At 29.1% G+C, this 9,506-nt stretch overlaps 2 protein-coding genes across 2 annotated transcripts; both read left to right on the top strand.

The window, feature by feature from the left end:
* The first annotated feature begins 445 nt into the window (after positions 1-445).
* LOC108770058 (odorant receptor 43a-like) lies at positions 446-5,014 on the top strand. Its single transcript, XM_018521351.1, has 3 exons — positions 446-493; positions 1,068-1,223; positions 4,961-5,014. The coding sequence occupies exons 1-3, from the start codon at positions 446-448 to the stop codon at positions 5,012-5,014; spliced, it is 258 nt and encodes an 85-aa protein (XP_018376853.1).
* A 1,097-nt stretch (positions 5,015-6,111) lies between these two features.
* LOC108770057 (uncharacterized) lies at positions 6,112-7,426 on the top strand. Its single transcript, XM_018521349.1, has 3 exons — positions 6,112-6,142; positions 6,379-6,648; positions 6,939-7,426. Exons 1-3 carry the CDS (start codon positions 6,112-6,114, stop codon positions 7,424-7,426), a joined length of 789 nt encoding a protein of 262 aa, XP_018376851.1.
* The last annotated feature ends 2,080 nt before the right edge of the window (positions 7,427-9,506 follow it).

The raw sequence follows: 9,506 nt of genomic DNA, 5'->3' as shown, positions 1-9,506 counted from the left end.
TATATCCGAGGTGACAGCTGTGCGAGCCAAAAATAAGTAAATTTTATAATTTTTTTTCGATTTTCTCATAAAATCCAGTGTAGCAAACATCCTCTGTGTGCGTACTATAATTTAAGTAATAATACTTTTGCAATCCGTACATCCAATACGGAGAAATCCCACCGAATAGGAATGTGGTAAAACAGGGGGGCTTTAGCATCGCCTTAATGTATTAAGTACTATTTACTACATTTAAGATAAATAACACTACGATTCAGAAAGTTACTTTATAAAATTACTTGTAAGTTAAGAAAGTTACCTTATACATACGTATTTATTGTAAAAATTGTGTATCAAAAGTAATACAAAATTGGTGCAAATGTTTTAGATATTAGCTGACGGAAAAATAGATAAAACTGTTATCGTACAAGGATATTTCTCATTATTAATGCTTATTATCTTATTGATGAATACCTTTCTATATTGTGGAGCAGGAGAACTTATAACACAGCAAGTAAGTTAAAGTTATAGCATGTTGGGTTATACATATACAACAGTTGTTCAGAAAGTAATGCGACACATACGTACATCCTTTTCGGCCATCAATAAAGAAAGAAAAGTGAAATTATTGGACGAGAAAAAACATGATGCATTATTTTTTGAACAATCCTCGTAATACATAAAGTAAGACGGTTACACTTATAATGTATACCATTAGTGTTATAAATTTATTTTATACTTTAAAGTAAATATAATTTTTATATGTTAGTACACCAACAAAAAATTTTTTTACTTATATTGTTATAATACTATTTATTATAAAATTATCATATTGCAAGGCAAAACTTTATAATACTACATAATAAAAATTTATTTTCACATTTATGCACAACCGTTTACTGAATGACTGTTAATGAGTGAACATTAACTAGAATTTGCAAATTCATTCGAGTCGTATTACATTTCTGCTTCTAATTTCTTTTACAAAAAAGAAGTTATTTAAATCTTACTAATATCTATATATTTGAAAATAACCCTTATTGAAGTGCCATGAACATTAATATGTTTTTTCCTATGTATTCATTAAGTGCAATGCAGTATATCGTGCAATGTGCGATCTTGAATGGTATAAACTGGAATCGAGGAAGGCAAGAAGTCTTATTTTGTTGATGATACGAGCTAAATATCCTTTTCGTATCACTGCAGGGAAGATTTTTCCTTTAACAATGGAAACTTTTTGCAATGTAAGATTGTCTCAATTCTTCTCATATTAATTTTACTATTTTGCTATATAATGGTATCCGAACTATTTTTTCACGTTTAATTTCTCCCTCTCTCTTTCTTTCACTGCGCGCGCGCGGGCACACACACGTAAACACATATACATATGTGCGTGTACTTACAATTTTTTAACATAAATTTCATTTAATAATTGAAATGCGCAAATGTGTAATTAGTGAATATACATGTTTACTTTAGTGATTATATTACGTTACTATCTTTTATACATATGTCTATGTTGCAAAATTCAGAATACTGATTGATGTCGGTTTAGATACAAGCTTAATTCTGTTCTATTCCTTGAATTTGTAAAGGTATTTTTGTACTTACTGCCTAAGAACGTTCAATTATATTTCTTTTTTTATGCAAAATAAGCTTTGTAATCTAATAAGCTATTTTTTCGTCATTTGTTTTGGGGTCTCCCACCGGCACATTTATAAAACAAAATTAAAAAGAACTTTTATAATAATATAAATGAAAGTTATTTAAGTTAATCAGTCAGTACCTTGACTTTTGCATATGTAGGGGAGACCGGAGCTAATAGACTAAATAGAGTATAGACTATAAAGATAGGTAGACTGATTACGTTAAAAACGACTGGAGACACGTGTAAATATGCACGTACAGCAGAACTTCCGCTCAATAGGCCATAATATCTTAATGCAGTCGCTCATCTTTATGGGAATCCTAAAGCAAAGCTCTCGAACTACGACGAAATCACCAGAGGGTGAGCTTCGCACCGCACATCGACATCTCTTTTTATACTACCCCAGCAATATCTCACGCACCTATGATACACACAGTCGCACATTCCTGTCAATTTTCGTATAAAAAATTCATCGCGATAAAGCATCCAGTCTAATTCTTAGAATTCGACTGGATGCTTTATCGCGATTGTTTGTTCGTGTAAACTAAGTGTCTGGAAACTACTATTTAGTACGTACAGGTTGCAAAGCTTTCATATCAAGCAAATATTGTCACGACTTGATAGCTGAGACACCATGTTACCCTAAGAAATGGTAAAAAACATATTAATTTTGAATTTTTTGATCGTTCTCGGCATAGACGTCACTTCCCAGACACGTATATGAATGCGTATACTTTAATCCTGGAAAAGGATTTTCGAATCTGTGATAGAGAAAAAAAGTATTTGTTATATACAAAAATTACATGATTTAATAACTTACTCATTCACAGATTCGAAATAATACTTGAAAAGAATTTTCAAGTATTAAAGTATACGCATTAATATATATCTAAGAGGTAGAGTTTATGCTGAGAACGTCCAAGAATTTCGAAATTGATATATTTTTTATGTTATTGTAACATGGCGTTTCAAACTGTCAAGTAGCGACAACATTTGCTTGATACGAAAGTACAACATGTACTTACGAAATAGTAATCCACAGACACGTAGTTTGCACGTAACAAATAATGTCGAATTTTTAGAATTAAACTTAAGGTAGTTATACCCAAATATGCATTATTCAAGAATATATTAAAATTTTCGTCTCAAGTAATTTAAATATTAATGCATATGCCTGTAAAAGATGAACTCGAATTATCGTCTCGTTTCTGATATACTATAACCAATATGAAACATCGTAATTTTTTCTATGGCTACGATCGATTTGGACGCTCACGCGCTTTAAATGCTTGTAATCATCATTCTGTCGTTATTATCGTTTATTATACGTAAAATAAGAAAAGAACTACTGAAAAGTGCTGAAAGCGTCCAAATCGATCGCAGCCTATATCTACTGTAGCGACTCGCCACTAGAGGTCTACGGGACTCACTCGGTTCGCGTAAGCATCACGCCGCGCGAATTCCCTTTAAATAGAACATCATTCTGGATTCATTCCAGGCGTCTATGGCAAGTCCCACACTACATCACTTTACTGATGAGTCTAGTAGTGTGGGACCAGGACGAAACGCTGCGGCCGATCACAAAGTTTCGAGTCAGGCCTCCTCAGTGGACATTTTTCCACACTACTATTATCGTATAGCTATTTCTGCTGTGATACGACGCGATTTCCATATGACCTCGAAATCATATTTCAAAAGTTAATGAAAAATGAATCACATATATAGTTAAATATCGTGATGAAACTCATATAACAACACCGCAAATTATATTTATCGCATAATATTAAAGTTTAAGTTAATAAAATATCTTGATTTTATAAATTTTCTCGAGAATTGGGGATGTATATTAGATATAGCAACGTCGCACTTTCAAGAACCGACAAAGAGGTTGTCTTTCGCATTCTTGTTTCTTCGCAAGAGCCGCTTTCAATTTTTTTTTTTTGTTAAAACTGTACATACTTTTAATACATGTTTCTTTTATAATGCAATTGTGCGGACGTTTTTTTCTTTCATATAAATATCTTGACAGATAACTTGTGCCTATATTCGTCTGCTCGCAAAAATGCGACGTTGCCACGATCTAATTCCTCTTATTTTTACGTGATACGGAGGTTTCCTTTTTTTTCTTAAATTAATTTATTCTATTATAATTTAACATTGTTAGTATAAAAAATTCTTCGTTTTATTATTTTGTTAGATTTTACATAGCGACATATTAGAAATTTAGAGACGTGTGTGAGTCTGTCGTTGACTCACATATTTGGGGCGGTATAACTACCTTAAATGCTTTATCGCGACGAATTTGTTATTCAAAAATTGACACGAACATGCGACTGCGTGTATCATTTGTTGCGGGAGTCATTGGTGCGGTAGTATATAAACATATGTCGGTACGCTGCGAAAACAGCGATCTCTAGTGACTACGTCGAAATTCTGGCTTTACTTTAGGATCCCCTTAAAAAAATATGATATATATATTTTAAAAAATCGTAATATGTAAGTAAATATTTTTATTTTTGAACTTTTGGTTTTAGAATCACACTTCATTATTTCGGGTAGTTGGTTTCTGAATCTGATTGGATAATAAGTGTAACTGTTATTTAACAAATCCAATAGATTGTTTTTGTTTATCTGCCTTTTAATCGTATATTGTAAATGTTAAGAAAAAAGCAGATAAGGCTACTAAACTAACCTTACAATGGCGCTCATAAGGCTCATTTAGTAACAAATCTTAATACTTTAATAAGTATATTTTATTTAGAATTTCATATTTATAAACTTAATCTTTTTATTAACATATAATAACATATGTTAAAATATATCTCGAAATATATAATTTTGTACAATACTTTAAAAATTCCGTAGTGAACCATATCGTGTCACATTATTCCTATCCTGAAATCAATTAACACGTAAGGAATGCATTAAAAGACTTTTTTCATATCAGTAATCAATTTATAATTATTATCAGAATATCAATAATAAATTAAATGTAGTAATAGTAAAATTAGTAATAACATAATAGACAAGTAGGATCATATTAATTTCTATATGTCTGAACATATTGTCAAAAGACTTAGTCAAGGAGACACTGAAATCTAAATAGTACTTCGATTCTCCGATAAATCACTATAGGTTACGAAATTTTGTCGAATATACCGAATATAGTAACTGATTTAGAATCTATTTTTTGGGTAAGTCTTTTGATTTGGTCCGTAAAAATTCAAAATTGAAAAATTGGTATACTAACTCCGGTCCCCCTTAAATAAGAATCGATATGAGAAAATATTTTTCAAATATCTCTCAGTAAGTAAAAATAATAATTAATTTCAGATATTAAAATCATCATTGGGCTATATATCATTTTTATTGTCAAAAAATGGCTAATAATAATCGACAGTTACACAAATATATATATGTTTGTAGTTACATACAAGTAGACATAATTTCTATCTAGAAATTGTTACAGTAGTAAAAATAAAATTATGTTTTGTCTATTGATTATTGTTTATTATAAATTATAACATTAAACATTTTGTAATATGGCAAATATTTTTATTGCACAGAAATTGTTCAACAGACAATAGCTTCTTGTGCATCACGTTTAACGAGAAACGAGAAATCAATTGTACAAAAGTACAATACGAAATTTCCTCTTAACGTACGTTTTTTGGTTACATTATATTTAAGGTGATAGAGTTTTACTAATTTTTAGCGTTAATTACATTTTATCAAATTAACATGAATGGACATATGTCATTGTATTTATGTGAGTTCATTACTTACTTTAATTTTGAGAAAACAATTGATCGGCCCTCTTATCTTCAATGAATAAGAACATTAAAGAACACAATTATTATTTTATTGAAAAAATGTTACCAGATCTTTGAAAGCCTCATACCTTATAAAATTGCGTATTTTAGAGACTGAAATTTCGTCACTGTAAATAGTGGATAGAAACGCACGAACAATTGTAATGTACAAACTATAATCTACATATAGTCTAGACATAATATCATATCCACTCACGTTTATTGCACCAATTAATATGTCTTTGAAAGAGACATTTAAAGGATACGAGTATAATATGCAATTTAATTTTATCTCTGCTTTTTACCATAATTTTTGAGGCTGGTATAGAAAGTTGCATTAAAATTGCAATGGCATTATTTTCCGTTTCGCAAATAATGCAGCAATATGAAGCATAAAAAACTTTTCAAGCGAGTATCGACGAATTAATAATGCAATGCAAAATTTTTTACCTCTTATTTTATTAGATCAGATATAAACGAATCTATAACTTGGACGTTTATAAAATGTTTTTTACGATATGAGTTGCTATGACTAGGAAAAGCATTCTTAATATTTAATACCACGTTTGACAATGCTGTCGAGTTTTTGCATTTATATAGAGAGCATGCATGATGATCATTTCGCATCATACCGTGGAAAGAACAAGACGTTTTGCAGATTCAATTTCCAGCATGGATATTACAAATTCTTCAGGATACAGAGGTACTAACTTCATATTACATTTTTTCCGTATATTAACCATGCTCAATACATGTACATTTCTATAATTTTGCGTTATAAATCCCTTCTTGAGATATTTGCATTATTTTATTTATTGTTTACTTTTCTTATGTATGAATATTTAATAATTTAAATGTTATTGTTAAATATAAATATATTATATTTGCGACTAAATTATCGAAATTGCTCATATTGCTCATGTCATAAAAATTTATCAGATTTTATATGGGCAATTAATCTACATCGTTCAGCATTCGAAATGGTAGGCTTGTGGCCTAAATACAACAAATGTACTAAAAAAAATTTGTGGACAGAAATTAGAGTTGCCATAGTTATTATTTCATTAATATTTATTTCTAATATTCCAATGATATATTCAGTCATACAAGTTTGGGGTAATATGGTACTTGTAATAGACAATTTACGTGGAACATTACCTCAAATAATAGTATCAGTGAAATATGTTATCATTCGACGGAAACGAAAAGGTACGTACAGCATTATATAAAATAAAATATTTAGCATTACATTCCACTGCTTTATTAAATCATTTTATGACAAAATAATTTTAATTACAAATATGTTATGGAGTATAATAAGAAAACAGCATATATATGTATAATTTACGTATGTAGCAACATGGAAATAAATTATAAAATGTGCATTATTTTTTGTTGTTGCGACAGTTTACAAATGATAACATATATGTCTAAGTAATTTAGATTTTAATGTTTTTAATAATGCTTACATTTTATCTATAGCTATTTATATTTTCAAGTTCTCTTGTCAATTGTGAATATGATGGCAGAAGATTGGATGGCATTTAAGTTAGATAGAGAAAGAAATGTAATGATAAAACGAGCACAAACAGCGCGACTAATTATGACAATCGGATATATCATCGTGATAACATCATTTTTTACAGCAAATTTTCTTCCTTTATTTGATATTCACGTATTATACGTAAGGAATTACACGGATCGTCGCAGACTGTTACCATTGGAGACGTATCACTTCTACGATACATATAAGAGTCCGCAATTTGAGTTAACATTTTTTATTCAGATCTTGACGACATTGTTTGCAGCTATCATTTACATGTCTGTAGATATCTTTCTAGTTGTAGTCATTCTTCACATTTGTGGCCAGTTAGAAAACTTTAGATACCGATTAATTGATTTGGTCTCGTACAGAGATTTCAATAAAATTTTAAACGATATTGTAACGTTCCATTTGCGTCTTATCAGGTATGAATTTTTATTCTGACAATAGAATGTTAGACGATATTAATTTAGAAACACATTGTAAAATATTTCTTTATACACGTTTTGAACTTTGAATGTTAAAATTTTTTATTTATAGTTATATTTCTTATGACAAAAATATTAATGTTGTGTGTAACTGTGAATAATATATATTTTTTATTTATTTCCCAATGCAGTAATCATGTTATTGTATACTTTGTTATACTATATAATAATCCTTATCACATTTGCAGTTGTAAGGCTTGTTTGTCAAAAACATTTTTATTGCCATATAATTGAAACAATTATATTAATGTCATTATAATTTCGTTGGAAAGAACTAATTAAGAATTTAGTAAATGGTATCAAATGATCGATGATATATATTTTGTTCAAATATATATATATATATTTTAGAATACACAGACTTTTACATTTATATATTTATATATATATACACATATATGTTAGAAAATCAACTAAAAGTTCCAAACCTCTTAAATAGCTTGAAAATTTAGACATACTTACTATTGTCTTGATACTTACTATTGTCTTTTTTTTTCTAAAAAATAGATTGGAAATTTCTGCCACTTGTGCGTAAGATCTCACTTCATCCTGGCATCATTAAAAAATATATACGCTCCTGATCAGTTAGCATTAATATTTTAAATAAATACTGTACAATCAAAGATAATTATGTAGGGAAAGAGAAGGAGAGAAGAGGAGGTAGAAACACATACAGGCAAGCTTGAGCACATACATACGACTTACAAATCCGACCGATACATCTGAAGTAATACTTATGACAGCGGTATCGTAATCTTTAAATCTCATAACTCGGAAAGTGCTGACTAAAAGATGCTTTATTAGAGTAGTCTGAAAAACTATTGACATCAGCTATTAGATTTTAAAATAAAAAATACAGTATTTCATTTAAAAAATCAATTTGACCTTGACCTGACTTTGGTAGCGCCATCGGAAGTCAAACTGTGATAATATCGGTAAATAGATCATTTTAAAACCTTACAACTTTTGTATGAAACATTTTGCACAGAAATGCCTGCTTTTCAAGATTTTTAAAAGATCCGGAACTTTCTGTATACTCTGTATATATTTATATATATATATAATATTATATAGAATGATTTATATAGAGAATGAAATGAATATAGGTCGATTTAATTATTTGTTGTTATTATTTATTTTATCAATAATTTTGATAATTATTAGGCCTAATATTATTAGGATTTTAGTGGGGTGGGATGGATTAGGGATCTTATTGTTTAGTTATATATTATCATAATTATAGTTCTTATAATTCAAGAATAGTAACAGTTTTGTGTAATTCAATTGGTGATGTTGGTATATTAATAACAATAAGAATAATAATAATGATATTCAGGTGAGATTTAAGGGTATTTAAAGGTAGAGAGGGGTTATATTTATATTAATATTAGCTGCCATTACAAAGAGTGCTCAAATTCCGTTTTCTGTATGATTGCCCTTAGCAATAGCTGCCCCTACCCCTGTTTCTGCATTAGTACATTCTTCGACTTTAGTGACAGCGGGGGTGTATTTAATAATTCGATTTAATAAGTTTTTAGTAACTACTAATATAAGGATAGTTTTAGGATTTTTGTCTATTTTAATTATATTTATATCTGGAATTATAGCAAATTTTGAGAATGATTTAAAAAAATTATTGCTTTGTCTACATTAAGACAGTTGGGTATAATAATGATAATTTTAAGATTTGGGTATAGATTAGTAGCCTCTTATCATTTATTAATTCATGCAATTTTTAAATCTATGTTATTTATAGGAGCGGGCAGGGTTATTCATATAATAAAGAATACTCAAAATATTCGATTATTAGGAAATTTGAATGAGGGTTTACCTTACGTAATAATAAGATTAATGATTTCAAATTTTGCATTAGGCGGGGTTCCTTTTATATCGGGATTTTACAGAAAGGACTTAATTATAGAGATTTTTTATGTTCATAGTGGGACAAATATAATTATATTTATATTAGTATTTTTATCTTTATTATTAACCCTTTGAGGGGCACATTTTTCTAGAGCACCTACCCCAGATATGAT

The sequence above is a fragment of the Trachymyrmex cornetzi genome, unplaced genomic scaffold (assembly GCF_001594075.2).
Source record: "Trachymyrmex cornetzi isolate Tcor2-1 unplaced genomic scaffold, Tcor1.1 scaffold99, whole genome shotgun sequence".
Classification (NCBI taxonomy): domain Eukaryota; kingdom Metazoa; phylum Arthropoda; class Insecta; order Hymenoptera; family Formicidae; genus Trachymyrmex; species Trachymyrmex cornetzi.
Note: the sequence above shows the minus strand (reverse complement) of the source record. Positions and strands in the feature narration are given on the sequence as shown.

Bases quoted from the DNA above. Each gene is read 5' to 3' on its own strand.
- LOC108770058 (XM_018521351.1), top strand. From the start codon at position 446: ATGAATACCTTTCTATATTGTGGAGCAGGAGAACTTATAACACAGCAA. The intron at 494-1,067 runs GTAAGTTAAAGT...GTATTCATTAAG, and splicing joins GAGAACTTATAACACAGCAA to TGCAATGCAGTATATCGTGC. The intron at 1,224-4,960 runs GTAAGATTGTCT...AATTAATTTCAG, and splicing joins CAATGGAAACTTTTTGCAAT to ATATTAAAATCATCATTGGG.
- LOC108770057 (XM_018521349.1), top strand. From the start codon at position 6,112: ATGGATATTACAAATTCTTCAGGATACAGAG. The intron at 6,143-6,378 runs GTACTAACTTCA...AAAATTTATCAG, and splicing joins AAATTCTTCAGGATACAGAG to ATTTTATATGGGCAATTAAT. The intron at 6,649-6,938 runs GTACGTACAGCA...TATATTTTCAAG, and splicing joins CATTCGACGGAAACGAAAAG to TTCTCTTGTCAATTGTGAAT.